The sequence below is a fragment of the Physcomitrium patens genome, chromosome 25 (genome assembly GCF_059467195.1).
Source record: "Physcomitrium patens ecotype Gransden chromosome 25, ASM5946719v1, whole genome shotgun sequence".
In the NCBI taxonomy this organism is placed as follows: Eukaryota; Viridiplantae; Streptophyta; class Bryopsida; order Funariales; family Funariaceae; genus Physcomitrium; species Physcomitrium patens.
The window spans coordinates 9442012-9465915 of NC_143434.1; the positions used below are offsets into that span (position 1 = coordinate 9442012).

Here is a 23904-nt window from a genome sequence, read left to right on the forward strand (position 1 = left end):
TGGATGTTGTGTACGTTGAGTTTATGACATCAGTAGAGTTTAATTCCACATATTGCAAATTACTTACATATTACAGTAGTAAGAGATCTATTTGACTTATTGATATGTGCCAATTGGGTCTCTCTGATAGATATACCAAGTTGTACATCTTTTTGCCTAAGACAAAGTCAACATACACATTTTTTGGATAATTGGGTATCTACTTTTATAATGTTCAAAAAACTTATCTTTATAGAATTATAAGCCATTGTTTGTGTATTATCTAACAATTTTTCTTTTGTTTGTGGTTTTTTATTGTTCTTTCAGATTTGTAGACATCAAATCCATTAAAAATAGGTATTTTTTCATGGAGATTATAGCTTCCATCTCTGATATTAAGTTTTTGAGAAATATTTTTTGTGACAACAACACAAGTTTAGTTAGTTATTATGATTATTATTATTTATGGTCTTGTACAAGTATTTATTTATTTATTTATTCATTTCATATAAAGAAGTTTATTCAAATATAACTTTGAATTGTAATTATTTGATCCATGCTATGATTCATGATGGATCATAATTATTTGAGCATATTACTACTATTATAAAACCCAACAAAATATATGTACATAAAATATAAAATTACTAAATAGCCAGTATATAAAGTGATGTTTGAGAATTAGCAGCTACAATGGTGTGAAGATGCTATGAATTGTTTCATTTCTATTTTATTTTAATTTTTAAAGATTGGAGAAATAAATGTTAGCACGCAATCCAGATAAGATTACATGTAGGAAGAGAAGAAATTTACGTTCTTTTTTGAAAATTTTGAAAAAGGAAGAAGGGTAGTTGAAATGAGGTGGGCCTCCTCTCAATTTGTATATAATGGATTCGGTACTCTTCCCGTGTTATCCATAGTTGCAATCTTGTAGGACATCAAAATACCCTGAATTCACAGTAATTGAGCTAATCCACACCAATTGTATCATGATATATTCTCCATGCATCCCCATCCCCACTTTGCTACCCCAAATGAGCTCAATCTACAACAAAAATATCACATGGCACGCCCATTAGCATATTCGAAGATTACGGATGGCTGAGAACCATTCCATCAGTTCTATTGGCATAATCGAGAACATAAATTTGGATGCAAAAAAGCCAAAAAGCAAGAGCAAGATTTAAAGCACAATCCTTGGTCCAATGCAAACAAGAGCACGAAACATGCATGCAAAATTCATGTTACGCTACGAGATCGTCCCGCGCTCGGAGTAGTAATGAATCGCGGAGGACCATTTTGCCGGGAGCCTCGATTCTAAACCTCTATCCTGTTTTGTGGGTGCTTTCGAATGACGTCGCAGCAAATCAGAGCTCGAAGAAATGCTTGTGCAAGTATGCCAAAAAATATGGAAAGGATGGACAAAGGGGCTTTGCTTTGAGGGGAATCGCCACTGTGGAGAACTGGTTGTTAAGCCATCGCAGGCGTTGTTCTCTGTAACGCCTATTTTGCTGCCCCACGGTGTCCACAGTGCTCCTGATGAATTCCATGGATCGTGAGCGAGAATTGCATCCAAGGGAAGAGGGAGAGGTATGGAGGCGTCCGCATTAAAAAATTGCAAAAAACCTGCAGGCTTGCGAGTGGAGATGATGAGCATGGACACCCACCATTTTCACGTGAGTGGTTGGATCAAAGCATACTGGGTGTTTTTCTCCTTCCTGTAATGAGAGCCGCATGCCTGCGTTGGCAATCACCAGAGCACCCAGTTTACGCAGAATCCACTCACGTGCGTCAGCAGCCCCGAAAAAGAGGATTTGCACAGCGTGTGGGGTTGAACTCCTTTGCCTAAAATAGCACGTTATTCGTCACGATTCCTCGATTCGACGCAGCGGCAGGAGAAGACCACGCACAACGGGAAGAATTGCCATGGTTCCATACCTGGAAAGCACAGTGCAGTATTTTTCGGTCCTTGTCTGTCAAACAAATGAACATTTCCTTTTCTTTTTTTTTGTGCCAGCCACTACACGTAGTTTGAGTGTCGTTATATAAGGAAAATAATTAAGAAAGGGATTTGCCTATTTGGTATTTTGATTAGCGCGAGGGAGCTCTCTTCACGAATTTGATAAAAAATGATGGCCACCTACAACTTTAATAGATATGGACTCGGGTAGAGTTGGTGATGGTACCGAGATGATTGGACCGGTCTGGAGGTACTCAAGATGAACTTCAATCGGAGTGAATCCTCCACGGGAGTAAAACTGGGGTCCAAATGTTGAAGTTTCAATGAGTGGACGCATTTTGTATAAATTTGGTGTTTTAATTTTATTTCGGTTATTCTTTATGGTAGACACCCTCTTCCTTTGATCCAGAGAAATTAAAAGGTTAAGTTCTATCTTTAAGAGAGTCCTGCCAGTGGTGTGACAACCAACCTACGCACATTATGGTACTGAACTTCGAGGAATCCATGAGGAACAAATACGACGACATATGTCAGCCCGGCATGATTTCCTCATAAAGGTCTTAATTCCATCAAATATAAGACTAAATTAGCGATGGGCCCAAGAAAGCTGATTCAACGCTGCTTTAGGCACCCATGTATTGCATGTTCTGGTTGCGCTGCTGGTTCCAGTCCTTAGCGAGGTGGCTGAGCGGTGGCGCTGAAGCTTGTCTAAATACGGATTATGGGCGCATGACCACTATTCAGTCTCTCGCTTGCACCTGAAGGCGGAACTCACTAAACGGACCGTGTTGTCACGCGCATCCAAACTGCGAGATTCTTCGTTGTTTGAATGAAGAGAGCGCCTTTCGGGTCACCTTTCGGTTCCCAATCTGTTTTCTCTCCATCCCTGCGCAGGCACAAGGAGACCTTCAACCCTCCTCTAGGTGCTCACTCGTGTTTCTCACCATTCCCGCTCAGACCCAAGACGACCAGAGCTGGTGACTTGCAACTGTAAACATATAGGATAAGAGAGGACCCTTCTTTATTCGCGGCGGTATTCTGTAGAGTCGTGTTCAGAGAGTGATATTGGGAGGGCGAGAACGATCGGGCATGTATTCGTTGTAGTAGAATGCCAACCTATGTTCTGTGTGAGGGTGCGTGATGGTGGGATTTAGTCATTCGAAGGGAAAAAATTGAAGAGCTTGGGCACGGAGATCGTGCACTACCAGGTAGTTAGGTGGTAAGCTTGGCTGGAATCTAGCCCGTAGCTGTAGTGGCTGTACAAAATGTCTAAAGATACGGCGGAGAGAGTGGATGTGGAGCAGCCCCTACTCAAGGAGAACGAGAAGGAAAAATCTCTTTCATTGATTCACCCGAATTGTCCTGGCTGTAAACATAGTTACTTGCAAGAACCTGATGCTAAGCTCCCGTTGAGGATCTTGGCCAATTTAGCGGCGCTAACGCTCGTCAATGGTACGTTGGTTTCTATCCTTCGCAGTGCATTTTACAACCGAGGCTTGTCTGGGACGATCCTACAGGCAGATGATTATTCGCAAGGCTAGTTTATAATAATGTTGTCTGTTTACCCATTCCACAGCGTCGAGTATTGTTTTTACCAGATTTTCCAGCGATTGGTTGTTTAGACTGTGTTGGGCTTATAAAAGTTGCTACGAGTTTTCCACGAGGTGACGAGCACCTCGGTTTTGAACATGCTTTTTATCTCTCCATTGTGTTTCCGAGGTACGAAAACATGATTTCAGTATTTCACAGTCACTAACCATGCTCTACGATTATTTTGCAGCTTTACCAATTTCGTCACTCTACCCATTTCTGTATTTTATGGTGAGTTGCACCTTCTCGTTATTAAATTATTCTGTCGCCTTGAGCTGCTTCAGTTTACACTTGCTACCTTCATTTCGAGATTTTTTTGAAGAAGCCGTTATCATGAGCTTGCACGACTTTCATGCAGCTACCGATTAATCTAATTTTAGCGATGTGTTGTACTGTTTTTGTTCTTTAGGTTAAAGATTTCCATGCGGCGAAATCCGAAAAAGATATAGGATTCTATGCTGGATTCTTAGGTGAGTTTCGAAAACAAACGAAAGGTTGATGGAGGCTGGATTCCTTGTGCTCCTATCAAGCAGAAACTCTGCCTCTCACCCGTGAGAAAGAACTCTTCCTCATTAGGTTTGGCTAAGATTTCATGATGATAGGTAGATAGAGGAAGACTGCCTCCCTACTTTCCCACTCTGAAAACTGACTCACTCAAGGTGGATGCGGACGGTGGATTGGAGATCCTTGCCACACATCTGGAAGAATATTCCTTGATTTACGTCTTTCAAATATTGATAGTAGGCCTCTTTTCTGTTTTGCTTGTGTGTAGAAGTCACTTCGTCTCTTTGCATTGGGAACCTAGCTTCAGACTGTCCACTGTTATTCAATCTTAGAATTCCTCATAAACACGATCCTACATTGTTGTCGATTTGTTCAGGATCGGCATTCATGGTGGGGAGGTTTCTAACCTCTGTTCAATGGGGAATGGCGTCCGACAGATATGGGCGGAAACCTGTCATGATTACTGGCGTCATCTCCGTGTTCGTCACATACCCTAATTTGTGTTACGTTTTGATACGTTTTTCTCCCTTCATAAATACTGGTAGTGCTCTCGCAGTAGTCGTCTTCTCCACTAATTTCACACACGGATACCAACACCTTTACTCTTAATGTGGCAAGGAAATGTTGAAGCGCTCTGTTACCCATTGTGTGAATCTGTATTTTGGCAGCATCGTATTTCATACGTTGTTTGGAGCAAGTACGACCTTCTGGATGGGATTGATTTCGAGGTTTCTACTCGGTTCCTTCAATGGCATGCTTGGCACTGTTAAGGTAGGCACGTTTAATGGTTATGACAGACGCAACAAAAATGTCTCTCGGAGAATTGTATTTCCTGACACTATCTACCCAGGTACTTGCCAGCCCAATGTTTCTTGAGCAAGTCACCTATTCGAGATTCCTTGCTGGAACTTATCTTTCTCTGTTGTTTGGCAGGCATATGCATCAGAGGTTTGCAGTGAAAGGCACCAGGCTATAAGTGTATCCATTGTACGGTCTCTTCTCACGGTCGTACCAATATGAATGAATTTGTATTTAATGCTAACTGGAGCTATATTCCTCCAGGAAAAATGTTTTCAAAATATTGCATCACTCAGTCTACTCGTAAAAAGATCGTTAAATGATGTCTCAAATGTTGGCTGTTATTTCTACTAGGTGGGTACCGTTTGGGGACTTGGATTGATTATTGGTCCAGCTATGGGCGGCTACTTATCTCAGGTAAGCTGCAATATATCACACGAGAAATATATTGAATTTATTTCATCTTTCGCTTCCACGAAACAACCAGGATATGCGTTGGAAATACACGATTTGCCTGGTGTTTTGGTCTTCACTCAATTGCAAGATGGATCGTATACTTAATTCTTTCCTTGCGTCTGTTTGCAGCCTGCAATGAAGTATCCAGAGTGGTTTGGACCTGGTTCATTATTTGATCGGTGCGCTGCATTATTTTTCTTCCACTTTGATTCTCTTATGTGATCCTGGACTTCGGGCTAATGTCTGCGTTAGTTTCTATTTTCCGTTTGATGATTATTTTATGAGGCTATTTGGCAATCCAGCAAAACTCCCTCACATGTGCCTGCGTTCTTTTGTGCCCGAAATAGATATCCGTACCTGTTGCCGTCACTTGCCGTCACAGCTATTTCAATTCCAACTCTCTGGATCACTTTCTACCTTCCTGTAAGCCGACACCCTAGCAAACTAATCATTATGGGTTTGAACCAGCTGATCAATTTGATTAGTTCGTGGATGTAAGAATCATGTTTCTTCTATTTTTTTTTGAACGAAAAATTATGAAAGCTTTTGTCCCAGTTTTGATGACCTGTTAATCTGGTAAATCGTGTGTCCACTGTTGGTGAACTATTCTTTGAAAGGAACGGACTCGTCTATTTCTTGATGATTATAAATTTCCGGTTTCAGGAAACGTTGCACAAAAACCATCATGAAGAAGTCGAGGAGGATGAAGAGGCGAAGTACGATAAGCCAGCGCCACTCGCGATTCCAATCAATTTGTCGCGGGCAGGGAGCAGAAAATATACAGTTTGTGAGGGAATCGGGAGCCCGGCCATGATTTCTCCATTCGGGAGCTTTGCTGAATCGAAGTTTGAGGACGCATGGCATCAGAATGCAGAGAAAAGGAGGTCGCAGAATTATGATCGGTTCCGTAATAGGAGTAGCTCATTGCGAAGCCGAGTCGATGGGGAAGATACTCATGACAGTGATGGGTACAAAGCTTTACCAGGGACGGATACATCGAATGACGCACCAGGTGAGGCAAATGATTTGTCACATTAGGGTTCTCACGATTTGAAGCAACATTCTTGAGCATCATTAATCTCATGCCACAATTTCAGCATCTGATGCAAACTTGTTGTTGCCCAGTCAATCAAGTGGACTCGAAAAATGTTGAAGAGAAGGAGAAACTTAAGTCCACTCCAGAGGAAAAGAAAAGCGATCCAAAGAAGAACAAGTCGTTGTGGAGTAGCAAGCCCCTCATGGGTTCCATTGCTGTTTACTGTATCTGGTCCTTACACGACATGGCGTATTCTGAGGTTTGCACTTCTATGCTTGTAAACTAGTTCAATTAGCGAGACGGCGAATCTTTGTTTTTTCTTTCTAGCCGAGTCCAAGGATTCTACATACTTCTTTCAACTGGTTGCTGTTCATTGTGGGGCTCTTATTGTAACCGTTTGATGCTGGAGAGTAATGTTGCACTATCGGATCTGCACAGATATTTTCTTTGTGGTGTGTGAGCCCAAGGTCACAAGGAGGTTTGGGGTTAACCACAACTGATGTCGGTCAAGTGCTTGCAATATCAGGTGTGGTTGTGTGTTCGATGAAAATTCTTGTTTAACGTGTTTAGAGCTCTTTCGGGGTGGGATATACTCCTATTTAACTCACAAGAAGTCTATTTTCAGCTTGTATGAATCTGGAATGGACGATATGCTTCTTGACTGTGGTTGAATTGGGTGGACTTTCAGGGTTTACGATGTTGGTCTTTCAAATTTTGGTCTTTTCTCCTTTGGTTCATTGGATGGGAGCTGTACTTGTATCTCGACATGGCGCGGTATGGTGTTGAGCTCTTTGAAACTCGTTACAAAATTGTGCTGTGGAGATAACAATACTTGTTGCCAAGTTTACAGTAGATATCAGGGAGCTGTTGCCTGTAACTTGTGCATTCAGTTGTGTTGTATACTATGTTTAGGATTGTATGAATCTTGGAGTTAAGTATTTACGGCTTAATTAATTTTTGGCATTCTTGCATGCAGGGACTTACAACTATCCTCATGGTTTGTTACCCATTGATGTCTTTGTTTGATGGAATGACGCTGATGGTGCTTCTTAGTCTCTTATCCATTGTCAAGAACACTCTAGGGGTGAGATTCTTAGTCTCTTGGATAATCCTTTCAGCTGAGAAACTTGGATTTTCATGTATTATGTGAATTTGTGTGGAGTCAGGATTTTGAAATACTGAACCAATCTCATGAGGGTCCTGTGCAGTGCTTGAGTATGGTCTCAGCTTGCCGTAGAACTGAAGCTGAATTTCAATTTTCCTGTCTTTTTCATTCATCCAACTACTCCGAAACTCAAACATCCCCTATTGTATGCAGATGTTGACATTCACAGGCTCTTTCATATTGGTGAATAATTCTGTGGTAAGTTTTAAAATAGATTGATGCTGTTAACGGGTATATATGTTCCCAACACTAATAGGAAATCTGTGTTTTCAATCAAGCGGAATGTTAATTCTAACTAGAATGAACTCCTTCACATGTTGGGAAAGCTCTTAACTTTACCATTACTCACAACTGGACTGTCTTTTCAGTCACAAAACCAGAGAGGAGCTGCAAATGGGCTTGCTATGAGCTTGGTGTCCTTATTTAAAGCTATAGGGCCAGCTGGAGGTGGTAGCATGTAAGTATCACCTTAAATTCCTTTGGTGGCAGTTTTGTTAAGAATTCCCAATTGATCATCTCAGAAAGACACGTTACCTCATAAAGTCATTGATCTCGTCTCAGAAGGAAGGATATATATATATATATATTTGATGAACTTCTGCTATTTTCTTTGACTTTCATGTGATGTGTAATTGTTATGAAATATAGCAAAGTGGGATTTTTTGATTAGCATTTTGCATCTCATTATTGCTGCTTCCAGAAGCTATATTGTGTTCTCTCTATGAATAATTTTGTTTAAATTTTGCATCTTGGCAGTTTTGCATGGTGCCAGAGCCGGCAAAACGCCCGTATTCTTCCAGGTACACTTCCATACTACTTTCTAGAAGATTGTCATTGTAGATATCCATTGTACGAACAGGGGAAGTGTCTTTCGGTAGTAGCGAAGTAGAGTGGTTCACAGTTCCAGCTTGAAGTATTCTTGTTAGTCCAAATAAGGACGGTCTAATGATGTTCCTCTATTCTGTGCTACCATGCAGGGAATCAGTTTGTCTTCTTTGCCCTGGCTGTGGTCTCTTTGATGAGCTGGATATCCACTTTTGAGCCTTTCTTGCCTAGAACTCTTGACAGACCTTTGCTGGAAGAATCAGATAGTGAAACAGAGTAAATAGGGCAGACAATATTCGTCCTCGAATTTCTTCACGTACAGTAGATGATTTTATTCTATGATAATTCAGTAAATCAATGATTTATAGAATGTTTTGTGCAGGCAGGTATAGTTGCCCAGTTGATGTAGTTGCCTAATTCGTTTTCCCCATACATGCCAAATATGCTTTTTTCAAAGCGTGTGCATTGTACAGTGGATCTGACAATTGGAATATACCTTACCATCCCATATTTCCTCATTTTGTTGTCAAGGCCCTCGCGACAATTCTAGTTAACACCCCTGCAAGCCCACACAAAAGCTTCTACTTCGGTTGGGAAAACAATAATATCATATGCACTCGTTTCGGTAGGACCATACACTGGCATGCCTAGTAAATCTGAGCTGTAACACGAATTTTGAATCGGTCCATGTCGAATCTGGCTAGGATTCAGAAGTCCTGTCTTGGCCAACATTGTGTATTGATTCTCTTGCAATGAAATTCTTTCCATTTGTGCCAGAAGAAGAAAAAGAAAAACAAACATTCTACATTTAATATGTTCTGATATCAATATGGATAAAAAAATTTAAGAAGTCCAATACTAATATAAAGAAATTCTAACTTTTGGTTTTAAAACTTTAAAGAGTAGATAGTGTGTCTATTGTTGTTGGTACTAGTATTATACATATACACATACGTGTCAGTTTTCGGAGGCTTTCTAATCATCATTATTTTAAGTAAGAACTTCCTTAACGAATAGATGAATGCTACATGGTTTTATTCAATTATGTTGTTTACATGCATTGGAAAGCACAATTCTTTTCTTTGTGAATTGGGTTGGAAAAATGTATAAGCAAATTTTCAAACCAACACAATTCGTTCTGCGTTGTAAATTATATGTTCTGTCATGTTCAGAATAATCTGACATGACATGGCATGTAACATCTCCATTCCTTGTGGGAAACAACATTTAATAATTTCAAGAGTATGTGAACCGTGTCCACGAATGTTATCTTCGTATTCACTACGAAACATTCTGAAACAGTCTTCATTTGGAGTTCATTCTGCCAATTTGGATGTATGGAGGCTGACGGGGCACCCGAGATTTGTAATCCATCCTCGGGCCTCCTTGGGCGTGAACTAGAAGAGGGGGTATCACCCTGCCATCCAGAGAGTACGGGGTTGAAGCTTAAGGTCTTAATTGGACCATAGAAGAAACGAGTAAGGTTCTTCGTTATACCTCTTGTCACTATTGTTTCCCAGACCTGTACTACAATGCATCGGAGACATTCTTTGCCCTCCATGTTCGATGGTCGAGTGTATCGATACTGTTGCGCCACGGCGATCATGGAGACGACGTCGGGGATTGAGAAGAGAGTCAAGGTTGTGGGGTTGACGGCAAACGTTTGATTGCGAAATTCCTTGACGGGAATTCACGTGTCTTGGTCAATTGGTGGGCAAAACCGAGGGGTGGCTTGCGTTATGAAGGATACACTTTGTACTTCACAATGAATGAGAAATTTTTTGGTTGCGACTCCGTTCGGACCGGGAGCCTTGTTTGATGCCATTGTCTTCACCGCGGCATGCGATTCCGGCTCAATGATCCGCCAGGTCAACTACTAGGCCATGTACTTTGAGATGGAGTGAGTTACTGCTGCAACACAATTTGCCTCCGCCTCATCTTTGTGAGCCTCTCTGTCCCTAGTGTCGAATATGTTGCGGTAGAAATCCAGACTTTCTTCTTTGATTTCTTGATGGCCTATAATGGTTCTTTCCGAATGCGTGCTGAATTTGGCAATGAGATTCCTTGTTTGGCTTGTCATTTACCGCCTGAAAAAATTTACGCACATACTATCCTCGCACGCTCTCCGTCTAATCCGGGCCAAAACTTGTTTGCCTTCTAATTTTTGGGATTTGATGTGTGTTAGTTCTTCTCGGCATCTTTCGACATGATCTTGTCGCTCAGTATCCTCATGGTAGACATGTAGAGCTTGTTGAGCTGCATTGAATGCAGCCTCGGTAGTATGTTCCGTGCAGCATCTCTTGTCAACGAGGCATTTACAATAGGATTTATAAAATATGATGAATTTACGTAATCTGGATAGGAAGGTTGACTTTGCGGCCCTTGGCTCTGACAAGATCTACCAGACTGCTTCTTTGACTTCCCTGTCAGCTAGAAATTTCAAATTTATTTTGTAGTTTGAGATTTGGGGGCCTTGGTCCTAGAGTGTGAGTACGAGCAACACTAGTAGGTGATTTGAGATGGTTGAGTCATTGTGGATTCTGTATCATTGCTTGGTACTGTGCAGGTTGCCATCGGATGTGCCAGAGACGTAGAACGGGTCTAGTCTTCCCAGCACCTTTGCCTCGTCGCTCCTCCTATTATCCCATGAGAAGGGAATCGGATTGGCACATGAGAACTTATCCTTGAGTAAGAAACTGCTTTTGAATTGCTCCCATAATATTTTCTTTTCTTCCATTACAAGGCAGCCGCAGTTTGATGATTTATCACGTGGCCGCTCTACCATATTGAAGTCGCCGCTTACCACCCATCTACAATCCGTTTGGAGTGAGAGTGAAAGATCTTGCTACGATTCACCATGATTATAGGCGTTGTTTGGAGTATAGATGTTCAACAGGCCGAGATCTCCGCCAGCGATGTTGCTTAGTCAAATTTAGTGGGCGCGATTTGGAATCACACCCTGGCGTGTGACAAGAGGAGTGAGTACCTCTTTGAGGAGGATGCTCAATCCTCCTTTTTCGGTTTCTCCGTGCCATCTATGTTATAACCTACTTCTATGTTGATTTCGGCGACTGGAGTGTTGCCTTGGCTGATGTGGGTGCGTGGCCCCTTTGTGAACTCTTGCTCCTACTTCGGCTCCAAAGAGCTGGATGATGTAGGAGATTCCATTTTGAGTCGTTGTCGGATTTGCCACTCCGTGAAGCTATCTCCATTAAACGTCGGCAATTCTCTCTACTCCTCTCGTGTTGTTAAGTTGACATTCAAGTCAATGGGCGGGCAGGGCTCTTGATTCAGGGATGTTAGGCTCCAGGTGGAGAAGGTGCCCCATGTCATGTCCGCCACAGTTTGGTTCTGCTGTTCATCTTGGTCAACCTCAATATTATGTGGAGGGAGATCTGGTAGGCTAGCTTCTTGATCAAGGTTTGTTTTGGAGTCCGTCCGAAATGTTGTAGATGTCACCCTTGGGGATGGAGGTGAAGTGCTAGGCAGATGGCTCGGTATTCCAGAGTATGGTCCCAAGTGTGAGTGATGACTCTTGGTCTCGCAAGAGTTGATCGGCAAGGATTGGCGACGTTGTATTTACTTCTTGCGGTGTGGTGCTGTGTCTTAGTCTGGAGGCATCTGTTGATAAAAGATTGCTCAGATTAGTAGAGTTCTGAACTTGATTAGGTGTGAGATGTTTACCTAGTGATTTTGTAGCAGTAGCACTCTGTGTTGGTAGTTGTGAGCCTGCTGAGGAGGTTGTGTTCTATTCAGCAATGGTGATGTGTGCCACTGTTGTATCATGCGCCCTTGCGATATATTTGGCGATGTGTGTGTGATCTGAATTCAAAGCAAGCAATGGTAGGCCTTTTAGATTCTGCCGTCCTCAGTCTACTGTAATGAACCCATCAGCATCAATGGGTGTTGGAGTTGCTTTGTGAATTTTCTCCGTGTCGTTCAACTTTGTTCTTCAATTATCTTTGTCTCGCTTGCCGTTGCTGGAGTGGTCTCTTGTGTGCAAACCGTTGCTCTTTGCGTTATTATGCAGCGGAATGTTGTTGCTTGAGCTTCTCTGGCACATTACTCTTTTAGGTGGGCAGTCTTTGACTTGATGGTCTACCTCCAGGCAGAGGCAACAACGGATTGGTAGGTTAGCCTAGTCCATTGCCACTGCTGTGATTTTGCTGGACTATCTGCTATTTCCATCTCTGTCTTCCAGCCATGGCTGCTGTCAAAGGCAATACACAAGCGGGGTTCAAAGAACATGGTATTTTTCATGTCCGCCCCAATTACTTTTTCAAGAAGATCTGCAATCTCTAGTGGTACATCATTAAATTTCTAGGGAAAATTCTTGAATGGGATCCAAATAGGAATCAGCATACCTTTGCTATTCTTGGAATCAAATTGTGGAGTCAATGGTTGAAAAATGCAGAGAAAGCCGATATCTCGATACAGCGTGATAAATAGAATTTATTGTACTACTTCCTGGTTTGGTGTACATAGGCAAAAAAAACCCTTCACCAATTTTATTGCTGAAGGTGATTCTGCCGCCATGTAGTTTGGAGTTGAGTCTGTCCAACCACGTTGCAAACTCAAAACTACATAGCGGCAGAATTTGGTTTTGAGTTTGGAGTTGAGTCTGTCGCTATGTAGTTTGGAGTTGAGTTTGTAGTTTGGTTAGGTCGGTTTCCAATGAAGCATGCCATGAGGACATGTTCCTTCATTTAATGTTCCTCCACTACAACTACCTCCTTCAACACATGGATCCTTTTGCGCTTTGTCTTGATTAAAAAACATGCATAATTCCTGGCAAATCCAAGTGGAAGGGACTCGCCTTCGCTGCGCTTGGTTGGGTTGAGCGCCCAATGAGTGGCATTACCAAAACCAAATTTTGCGCTTCAATCATGTGTTCATCATTGTGGCCGTTGAAGTGCTCCCCTCTCTCGCTGTTATGAGTTGTACTTGTGCCCAACTGCATTGCGTTGGCGTAGCTAGTAGAGGCCAATGCATTACGCGGCCCTTTACCCTAACCTTAACCTTGTCTTCGGATGTTCACAACCGTTTGGTGTGTACTAGAGTGGAGTCCTAACTACACTAGCACCCACTGCGGAATTGTGAATTGGTGAGAGATCTATCAATAACCTACACTAAGCTTGTTCATTGATTGTTTTGCAACGCGCATGAGGATGCTTGGACGCCATCGCTTCTCAACGCCTCTCTCTCTCTCACTAGAATTCTTGGAGCCCCATCGCCCACCCCCCCCCCCCTCCCCCAATAAGTAGAATTTCTTTTATACTACAATTGTATTTAGATAATTAAGACTTTTGAAGCAGTATGATTTTTAATTTAATCTTATTCCTAAAATTATGGTTTTTTAAATTTAATCTTATTCCTAAAAGTTTGAAAAATATTTAGAGATATTTAAACTTTAAACATTCACCATTAGAAGTATATATATTACACTAACCAAAACAATTAATTTCAGTGACTTCAGCTTCTAACAATATGAGAAGTTGAACTAACTATTTAATATTTGTGTATAAAGTTTTTGTTGCTACAAAAAATATTGAATTAAAGTATCTCAGGAACATTATTCATCTATTTAAAAATATTGATAATAACCATAGAAAATAAAATTGTATTATTTCGTATTAGAAGTCCTAAATTATTCAGCTTCTGCTGTACTATCGTAGAATGCCAAAAACTACACAAGCATGAATAATAGGTGATACAAAAATTGAACTATTGATGAATTATTACTTCAATGTGTGAAAATTTAGGGAAAAAGAATGCTATGTTTTAAATACAGAAATAGTGTACAATATTTCCTCTAATTTAAAAGCAAGAGTTGATTCATCAGAACCTTAATTCATCACCAAGATTTTAATCCGTGTTCACAATATGTGACTGTAAGAATGGTTACTTTTAGATTACATTTTACGAGTTATGCCACTAGATCGGCATTATTATTATCTACAATGGATCAAAAAAGTTTACTTTGATAATAACAGTCGTATCAAAAATTGTGATGGATGGGGACCACAGTACACATACTTCACCGAAATTATTAAGTTACAAGCTTTAGTTAGAACACTTTACCAATGTCGAGTACAGTAGAAGTAACTCTCATTAATGCCTGTAATTCAATTTTTAATAAAATTTCTCATACTCGACATTTGTAGCTCCAAAAAAAGTTTTATTGTTTAAACAAAAACTCAATTGAATATTCAATCATTAATATGCAAACCAAGCCAAGATTCGGAAAAAGGAGTAAGGTAGGAGCATCAGGATCCCCCAAAGCCTACACGATTAATGGCTGTCACTGAGCTAGTCAAAGTCACAGAATTTTCAAAATGCATCCTCAGCAATCCCATAAATCTACAGAAATCTACATGTCTGATATATTTCTACATAAGTTGTTCCTAAAGTACAGCATGCGAGAAGCTCGGCAAAGTTGAACAGCTTTCCAATATTGCCAATGTTCAATGTCTAAGCCATTTGCGTCTGGTCTTCTTTTTCTCATCCATGGCCTGTAAAAACACACAACATAAATTGTCGTTGTTTGTCTGTCAGAGTACATCCATTTGTTATACCTGTATGAAAGATCCTATGCTGTGAACCAGAGCCCAAGTTCATTACAATGATGAACATATGTAGTCGAAGTTACAAGGCAGAAACGCTAGACCTACTGTACCGATGAATGAACAAACACTAGGTATGTAATCATGATAAGACTGGATTCCACGAAAAGGGTTAGTTTTAAACCAACAGAAATGTTCTACTTTTGAAGTATACTAAATATAGACATTACATGGGCATATGTAATGAGTTACTTACAGCCTTATGAAAAGCTCGAAAAGTTAGCACTGCCATATCCCGTGTCCTGTAAATCCAGCCAAACACAATCCTTATTTAGTGAGTCTAAAAGAGAAGATTCCATTTCAAAGAAAAATATATAAATGTAATGAAAATGTTTTAGAATATTTTTAAAAATCACACCCACCGAGGATCGCGCAACTCCAGGTAGTTTTCCCTGCCGCTAACCTCTCTGCTGATGACACACTGAAGTAGCTCTCCACATGGTATTCTAATCTGCAATTCCGAAAAACGGACCTTAATGCTCCGGTTATTCGCAGAAACAATACCTTGTAACTTCGACTACATAATGGACGTCATTTTTTTGGATTCGACAAGTCAGTCCACATGAGAAAAAACAAAGCTGAATGGGCTAAGAGATTCAGTATCAATAGACGTACAAGAACATCAGGAGAATATTTTTCATTGATGGTCAGTTTACGGCTGCTATTCCGCCTCAATTCAAAATTAGAGCGTCTCAAAACTAGTGTTGCTGGCTCTGATGCATCTTCAGTTGTTCCTTCTTGAATCTGTGAAGAGACAAGAAACTTAGTAAGTCCATCACTAGGACGAAGATTGGTCCGCAATTAGAAAAGGCACTACACCGACCGAATTGAAACATATCTGAAAAGGTTTCGAACCCGAAAAGAGGAGGTCCTATCTTTAGTCACAATAAGTAAAATTGTCAAAAATGTGACAAAAATTTAATGGAGCTCTTACCAGCAAATTTACTTCAAATGAGGCATGACCGTTTGTCATGTAGGAATTAATTTGATCCTGCATCATTGGATCTACAAAGACAACAAGAACATTTACTATAATGCACACAGAATCCTTCAGCCTACAACATACGTACGCGTTGAGAGAAACAATTAGAGCAAACCAACGGAGAGTTCCACATCAAGACGCTTTATAATACTGAAACCCTAAGTTGCGCTTACCTCCACTGATCCAATTGCCGTCGTTTGCCATGACAGTTACCAAATCCCCCTATGAGGTACCCCACATGTAACAGGAACAAGTATTAAGATTCAGATACAATGATGCAGATTCTCCATGCTGTCAGAAATTGCATTAAAGATTTGAAATCTTCAATTAATTCGATAAAATCTGTAAACTATCGTTAACACGTTGAGTCATCGACTCGGTACGAGAGACTGCTTCTTACCCTGCGACCACGCTCATCCATAGGAACACATTCGATAGCTACCATATTGTCGTAATCATCAGCAGTAATAGTGTACTCTGGTTGTGCTGCACCTGTGATCACAATTTTCATTTTTTGAATCATCAGGAAATGCCAAGTGATACAGATGAAATGCTAAGTAACGTATTCGGACACCTAGAGACACCATTTTAAAGAGAGTCAAGGGAAGATAGAACTGAAGTAGGACTGAGGTTGATTATCATCGTTGACATGCCTTATTCAACACAACTGATTTAACAGAGTGTAGGACATAATTCTCATGAAAAATGAAATTTTACGTGCGGTACACAAGTCCCTCCATAATGCAGTTACGAACATACAGCTGCTAGTAAAGCATTTAACATAAACAGTACAAATCTCGTATCGACTGTACACAAAACACATACCTTCAATCATAGCAGCAGTTCCATCTTGATTATGCCGAACCCACTATATGAACGCCAGAACACCCACAACACAGGGGATTAACGATTATAGGGAGAGTTGTACATTTTACGGGACTACAGGATATAGTTTAGTTGAATCCCAAAGAACTGATACAGCAACCGCGCCTACAAACACTGCGCTGGACGAGAATACTGCGAGCAAAAAGACGGGTATTTTATAATAAAAATGTGGGCCATATTTCTGAATTACAACAACAAAAGTACTTCATTGGATGAATTGATCACTTCATTGGGTACCCGAAGAACTAATAAATTCATCGGTCCCTCCTGTATTTTACTAATTGCTTGAACCAAGTTGTGTAAAGCGATCATGTAAAAACAGCAACTTCAGTAAAAGTTGGTAACCTATAGACCAATTTTTTTTATCGATGCATAAACAGGTATGCAGAATGTGAAACAAATCGATAACTATTTAAGGTTATCAACTACTGACAAACACAAAAACATGTTCTTGTCACCTCCGAGCCCTTTGTTTTCAAAATCATTCTCATAAACAATCTCACACTGAAATATTAAAATACACTAGGTCCATCAAAAAAGATATGTCACGAGGTAAAGTAAAGTTCCCATCGGTTCAATGCATTCTTCTGAACTGATTATTATACTCTAATCCACACCTGTTATCAATAAACATTGTGCTTGATGGGTGGTTCCGGTTACTCCATATGGCAACAATGGATAGCAAATATAGATTTCAGTCACCACTCTAGTACTCAAAATAGCAGAGTTTCAGAACATCTACTTGCACCCACAAGAGTAAAGAATACCTGGAAGATGCAAAGAGACGTGCCGTTGATAGAGTGGCCACATGCAGTAAGTCGACCGCCTAGGACAGCATCTCCCACTATGCGTAGGCCAACAATACCTGGAAGTGGATCACTATCTGTGCAAAAAATCACACGTTGTAAAAGCAACCCATCATACATAGCTACACAACTGTATTCAAATGCCTTCAAAGAGAACAAAAGGGTGTTCGATTGTTAGTCACTGGCCAGAACTAGGAAATTCCCCTTCCCATACTCCCCCCAGCTGAGGATTTCGAACCTCCAACACGTCGTGAACAGAACACAAGATAGTCCCCAAAGTTTGCTAATAGCGAACAATAACTAAGTACCTTCAAAGCTTGGAGAGTTGGGCTCTTCAGGCAAAGAAGGGAGTTGCGGCGATGTCGACACAGCAAAATCAGGTCTACCAAGTGGTGGATCCCCTCGCATATCTGCTCCGTTGTACGTAAGCTCGTCCCTCTCCAAGTCATCTAAGCCTTCATTTGGTCTGGCACTGACTGACTCATGAGGCACAATAGCACCCGCTTCTGCTGGAGGTCTATTTACACCCATATAAACCACGTAGAATGAGATGAGTTACCTACATCGTTAAAACTAAAACCAGTCATTTTATTCAATATTACCAAGGGACGGACCACCACAAATGCTGGAGATGAAGAATCATCGGCAAGCTAGTAGCAATACATAAAAGTAGAATGTTAAATCAAGTTACAGAAAAGTTAGTCAGGCGAGTTACTCTTGCTCACTGGGGCCCGCAGGATGCCCATCCTGATCTCGTGACCCACCATATCGAGGAGAAGAAACAACTGAGTCCCAACTGGGCCTTCCTGGTCGCACCTGTTGGACTGGGGATGCTGGTCTTTGAGAGTACGACGGCACAATCTCCAGACCATGGCTCTGTTCAACCAGTCCACCAGTCTACTATCTTAAATTAGATACCACAGCGTTGTCTATTGTGTAACAAAGCACAAAACTGCATTTAAGTGCATAAAAAAATGCCACATAATTGAAGGGACAACTTCGACTTAATAATAAAAATTGACAGCACTTAAGTGTCTCTAAATCCTAATATAATACGGATTTTAAACTCACCTAATAGAGATAAATCATCAAACAAGAATCGCAACCAAAAATTTACGATGGATATGAGGTGTACAGTATCTAAAAATGCGCAAACCCTCATGGAAGTACCTGATGAAATGTAGGAGAATGAGGGGGAGGATTATATGACTGTTGCGTCGGGTAAGGAGGTTGATACGGTTGAGGGTAAAACTGTGGGTCTTTCACTTTACTCTACATCACACAATCCACATCCCACACAAAAAAACACAAAAAAAGAAAACCATATTAAGTCGACAAAATCAGACATCATGAATATGCACCAAATATGCATGATACGTACGAGTAAAAGGCATAGCAGCAGGACTCGCTGTGACCATCTTGAAACTGTCGGAAGTACCTCATAAAGCTGCAGCTCTGACCGTAACTTTTGCACCAGTATCTGTGAAAAAGTTACAAACAACGTCGGAAATGAAGAGAAACTGCAATGAACAAATTGCCACCAGATAATCCCAGAAAATTCACCCACACAAAAGCAAGGTTCTAGTTGCAGGCAAGTTTTAAATTGAAATTACATACTCCAGGAATACACAAAACAGAAAAGAGTACAGATATAGATGCATACGCGCGCGCGCGCACACACACATATTGGACGAACCTTGATGTGGCTAACCATTGAATGTGCATCCGAAACCGGAGGTTGCAAGTCAAATTCCGCTAAAAGGGGCATCAAGTTTTGAACATAGGTAGTCCTCTCCTGTTCCGCTACCTGGGGCATCCAAATTAAATTCCAGTTATACCTTACCGCGGATAGAAAGGTCTATTACAGAATATATGCACATGAAAAAGCCATAGGCTACCAGCCTGGCAAACAGAACTACAAGTTAGTGCAAGAAGAATGAAACCTGAAGTGCATAGGTCAACCGTATATTCTCCTCAAGCACGTTCTGCCGGTACGATAAGGCTTTTGATGCTGCATCAACGAGGCTCTGCTGCTGCTGATCGTAAGCCTGTTCATGAGTGAGAAAAGCGTATTAGCGGCTACGTGGAACCCAGTATATAAAAGTAAAATAAAATAAAATGAAGTTGGGTGTGAGTCATTAGACTACTTACAAGACGTAGCTCCGCAACTCGCCGCTCAAGTATCCTCTTTTCTTTAAGAAGTTCGATTTCCTGATTGCCAAACCAATAACTCACTGCATGAGATGAATGTAGTAATGCTAGACACCCAAACAGAGGACGCCCACGAACAACGCGACTTACTACAGAATCAGTTCCAGTCATATTTATGGCTTAAGATATAACAATTGATTTGGCCTCCACTGACAATAGTAAGGTAGGTCGTTGTTCGTTTTGAACTTTAACGATCTTTAAATAAACTACTGCAGTTTGAATCGTTGATTAATTAATAACCTGACCATTCAAGTATAGATCAACTAATGACACATCTGAAAAACAACAAGTCTGTAGAGCAGAGGCAGTCTTGGCGAGTTTAATAAGAGAAAAATAGGCAAGCTAATTTAAGTAAAGCCAATGAAATAATAGACAACACAGCGAATATATTCCACATAGAATTTTGCATGAAATCACTTATACAAACAAGGAAATTATCATAGGCACAAGAAAACCTTCATTGAAGCTTCCACAAGTCGACTTTTCAAGATGCTTGGATTTAACTCCTCCTCCGAGGGCCTCGCCATCATTTCCTAAGTATTGAAAAGAGAGCCCCAACGATACAACTGCATACTTAACAATCCGATAACAAAACTGTTGCTGACTTACTAAAGCATTGCCAGTAATAAAATATAATGCATGTCGTGTAGCAACCTTGAAAACTTACCAAATCATCACTTATTGCCCACAAATAAACACCAACTTCTTGCTAATAGTATAAAACTAAATACTATCCTCCACGAGTGAAGGAGAATCTCTCTTAGAAACTGCCAGCATATGCAACATTTCCTTTAAAATACGTCACAGGCTGAAAACAAGCACCTGTGAACGTGGATAGCCATCCTGATTTTTGGAACCTTGTAACTCAGCAGAAGAGTCTAGTCCCTGATATCCATCTCGCCGAGAGTCTAACTCAGAATCCCTCCTTCGTCTGTACAGGTTATCAAAATGCAAATGTTTAATTCAAATTGTCTTACAGAAGTAGAAGGAGAACACTATCACACATAATCTCCAAGCCATTTTGTCACTTCAAGTTGTAGAGAAAAGGTCTTACGAAAGAGGAGAAACAGGACACCCATTGTCAGCAGCAGATAATACATTGGATCGGCTATGAGTAAGGCCATTTTCCAATCCTCCACAGATACCACCATTGTCATGCCCTTTGTGCTCTGCTGTCCCATTTCGATAATCGGATGGGCGAACTAACGCTAACTCTCCATGGAAGCTTCGATACCGTCCATGAGAGGGCTGTGAGGAACTGTAGCCCTCCTGTGCACCTTGCTTCTGCTTGTTGATTTTCTGTAAGGCACGACAAAATGGTTCATATTTCTTACAAGAGAATAATTTTGACGTCAAACAATTTGTATTCCAAGCAAAACCCTGAATGACGTTCAGATTCACTTGGACAAAGTGAAGCGTTCCGTCTTCTGAAGAAAGAAAATAAGATTAAAATGAACCCGCTTCCAATATCCTAAAAAAGATGTCCCCTACTTCACAACCACCACAGGGCAACCAAAGTAAATAAGTGTATACATAATCATCGAACTTACACAGGACTGAAGCTCCGACTCAGCTGCTTGCAAGGCCCTTGTTAATCGTTCGGTTTCTTCCGCCTTCAGAATTACAGTACAATCATTGTAAAGAAAAAAAAATGTAACTACCCAAATCATCACTCTGTAAATTAGCCACTAACAACTCTTCCATTAGAGGATACCAATTGCACGACAGTGCACATTTTCTATGCTACAACTTTAGAGCAGATTCACATTATTGTTCAATGGGGTCGTAATATGTTCATACGAACTTCACGTAGAGCATATATAAAAGAGGTTACAGCATAAAAATTAAGATAGGAGTGCTAATAAACTTGTCGACTCTCGTATTCGAATATGAACCTATGCAAGAACGGATAAGATCAGACTTTCTCTTAGAAGAGTAGACTGTATTAAAATAGTTGAGCCAATCCACATTCAACACCATAAAATGATTCAAAGTTTCAATCTAAGTAAACCAAGGCGGTTGCGGCTAACACCTGAGTGAGAATTGTGACTTCTGCTGCCTCTATGAGTTCCACAAGATCCTTAACCTGAAACAAACCATCGCACACCTCATCAAATGGATGAAACACTGCAAATGCTACAACTCAGCAAGTATCGAATAAGAGTAATCGTATTGAGGCACGATAAATAAACTCCTATCATACTGCCAATTGAGGGGTTGGAGACCTGAATTTTGTAAGCACTCGCTCAAACATTACTTCACATTCATGTAATAGCATGATTATCATCCCCTTCAAACATAAGATGCACTTCAGCTTCGAGGGAAAGACGGGCTGGAAGAATGTGAACCTGGTTAGGACTATCGACATTCGAGGCGCTGTCCATTGAACCAAGCCTTTTTCGAAACTCCCCATTGCCAGAATTCGAGTGTTCATCCGGAGGCCGAAAGCCATTCTCTCCAACATAATCCCTTCCCGAACTAGCTACTGCAGTGTATGCCATTGCTTCTCTTACCGCAACCTCTACCTACATTTCAAGAAAATTAATGTACAGAACTAAAAGTTAGATATCGCGATTCATACGAGTTGCAATTGAAATAAAATGAGTTTCAAATTTTAACATTCACAAACATCGAGCAGAAGAGGTGTCATGCAGCATGCTATCTCGAGGACAGCCATGCAGGATGGGTGGCGGAAGAAGGCGTGATTTTCTGCTAGCGAAACAGCTGGTCGCGGCGTTGAGCTGATCTAAATAAATAAAAACTGCCGAAAGTTCACAAGCTCTGCGAACCAAATATCGATTAACGGGATCTAATAGAATCCCTACGTTCTAGTTTGTAGATGGACGACGGAACTCAGTGCAATACTCACACACCCCTTCTTTGAATCGCATATTATTCCACCCTCAAATTAAGTGAAGCTCCGGCTTCACGATCGAACCCGCAATCACCGCGGAAAACAACGGAGAGTACGAAACAAGGAACACAGTTCACCATCTCAATCGCATTCTACACCACTACCTTCTCCTAATCAACTCCCACAATGCACTTAATCCCACGGACGCAACAAACCCGAAGCCTACACACGCAAAAACTTCGCAGGCTCCAGTACCAATCATCCACCATCACCTACAGAGCCATCTCAGTCGCGAGCATATACCTAGGAGAAACGAAAGCATGACACTTCGTCGACCCGCAGCAGCAACAGCAGTGGCATCCAACCTCACGAGTTAATCTAGGCTCCAAGGTAACAGCAGCACGTTCGCGGGCATGAGCATCCTCCACACAGAACATGTAGGGTTTAGAAGACAACAAAGAGAGATCTTGCCGCCCGACTACCAAAGGGTGTCAATGTCGCAGCGTTGGCAATGACCACCACCACCACCACCGAGGAAGAGAGGGAGGGAGGGAGAGGCGCAGCAGCAGGAACGGAGACCAAGAGAATTGTGCGCAACGCTGAAGAGGAGGAGGAGGAGCGAGTGAGGGAGACAGAGTCCTCCCCCTCACAACCAGTCCTCTCTCGGGCGACGGAGACGGAGGCAGTGGTCTCTCTCACTCTCACTCTTGCTGCAGCTCCGGTCTGATCATTCCGCCGCTCACTTACCCCCCCTCCCCCTACCCTTTGGTAACCTCTCTTTTTAACCCCCCCCCCCCCCCCCCCCCGTGTTTCCTTTTGTTTTGTTTTACCATGCCAGCTCGCCTTTTCGAGGTTTCCGAGCTGGACCCAGTCGGACAGATAATTTTAGACTTTGTTCTGGGAATGGGTATCTGGTAAAGCTGCATGATATTTCCATAATGAGTTACTTTGATTCGGATTCGTATCATTTGGTTGAGTGTGACAGCGAGTGTTTTGTTGAGTTGGGTAAGGGACGAAGTCAGTTTTCGTTGCCTTTCATGTACAACCCACAGTGGTTTTGTGTTGTTATTATCATTTTGACCAGTTTGATCTTTTTGATTTCTTTTAAAATAGAAATAAATAACATTAATCAAGTTTTTAAAAATCCTTGTAGTCAAGATTAAAGGGTAATTGGTTTTCAATAGTTTTTTCACTTTTGATTTTTTCAAAACTATTTCCAGGGTTGAAAGA

The 23904-nt window shown here is 41.2% G+C and overlaps 2 protein-coding genes and 1 long non-coding RNA gene across 8 annotated transcripts; 2 read left to right on the forward strand and 1 right to left on the reverse strand.

The window, feature by feature from the left end:
• The first annotated feature begins 2880 nt into the window (after positions 1-2880).
• On the forward strand, positions 2881-8831 carry LOC112277428 (protein ZINC INDUCED FACILITATOR-LIKE 1). 5 transcript variants are annotated; one of them, XM_024509699.3, is made up of 18 exons: positions 2881-3391; positions 3720-3760; positions 3939-3999; positions 4410-4512; positions 4702-4804; positions 4967-5020; positions 5186-5248; positions 5417-5466; positions 5635-5710; positions 5951-6299; positions 6413-6582; positions 6762-6849; positions 7012-7097; positions 7300-7407; positions 7642-7686; positions 7857-7945; positions 8245-8288; positions 8466-8831. In XM_024509699.3, exons 1-18 carry the CDS (start codon positions 3205-3207, stop codon positions 8591-8593), a joined length of 1845 nt encoding a protein of 614 aa, XP_024365467.1. In that variant the 5' UTR covers positions 2881-3204; the 3' UTR covers positions 8594-8831. The 5 variants fall into 5 exon arrangements, with proteins under 5 accessions (XP_024365467.1, XP_090103904.1, XP_090103901.1 ...); XM_090247778.1 differs by having other exon boundaries at positions 4702-4761; XM_090247775.1 differs by lacking the exons at positions 8245-8288; positions 8466-8831 and having other exon boundaries at positions 7857-7949.
• A 920-nt stretch (positions 8832-9751) lies between these two features.
• LOC112277121 (uncharacterized) lies at positions 9752-12237 on the forward strand. Its single transcript, XR_002968257.3, has 2 exons — positions 9752-10255; positions 10880-12237. It is a non-coding gene; the product is annotated as an uncharacterized LOC112277121 (long non-coding RNA).
• A 2233-nt stretch (positions 12238-14470) lies between these two features.
• Positions 14471-23379, reverse strand: LOC112277513 (uncharacterized). Of its 2 annotated transcripts, none has more exons than XM_024509946.3 (23): positions 22978-23379; positions 22169-22345; positions 21853-21906; positions 21371-21433; positions 20875-21119; positions 20643-20751; positions 20276-20353; positions 19761-19820; positions 19553-19657; positions 19306-19416; positions 19048-19089; positions 18780-18881; positions 18325-18485; positions 17918-18126; positions 17571-17686; positions 16744-16786; positions 16319-16410; positions 16092-16140; positions 15871-15941; positions 15552-15680; positions 15299-15387; positions 15133-15178; positions 14471-14825 (listed from the first exon to the last, which is right to left on the reverse strand). In XM_024509946.3, the coding sequence occupies exons 2-23, from the start codon at positions 22319-22321 to the stop codon at positions 14778-14780; spliced, it is 2175 nt and encodes a 724-aa protein (XP_024365714.1). In that variant the 5' UTR covers positions 22322-22345; positions 22978-23379; the 3' UTR covers positions 14471-14777. The 2 variants fall into 2 exon arrangements, with proteins under 2 accessions (XP_024365714.1, XP_024365713.1); XM_024509945.3 differs by having other exon boundaries at positions 18325-18506.
• Between the last annotated feature and the right edge of the window lie 525 nt (positions 23380-23904).

Bases quoted from the DNA above. Each gene is read 5' to 3' on its own strand.
- LOC112277513 (XM_024509945.3), bottom strand. From the start codon at position 22,321: ATGGCATACACTGCAGTAGCTAGTTCGGGAAGGGATTATGTTGGAGAG. The intron at 20,752-20,874 runs GTAAGACCTTTT...TAACCTGTACAG, and splicing joins TGTCCTGTTTCTCCTCTTTC to ACGAAGGAGGGATTCTGAGT. The intron at 20,354-20,642 runs GTGCTTGTTTTC...TTCAATACTTAG, and splicing joins ATGGCTATCCACGTTCACAG to GAAATGATGGCGAGGCCCTC.
- LOC112277428 (XM_024509699.3), top strand. From the start codon at position 3,205: ATGTCTAAAGATACGGCGGAGAGAGTGGATGTGGAGCAGCCCCTACTC. The intron at 6,300-6,412 runs GTGAGGCAAATG...GTTGTTGCCCAG, and splicing joins TACATCGAATGACGCACCAG to TCAATCAAGTGGACTCGAAA. The intron at 6,850-7,011 runs GTGTGGTTGTGT...GTGGACTTTCAG, and splicing joins TCAAGTGCTTGCAATATCAG to GGTTTACGATGTTGGTCTTT.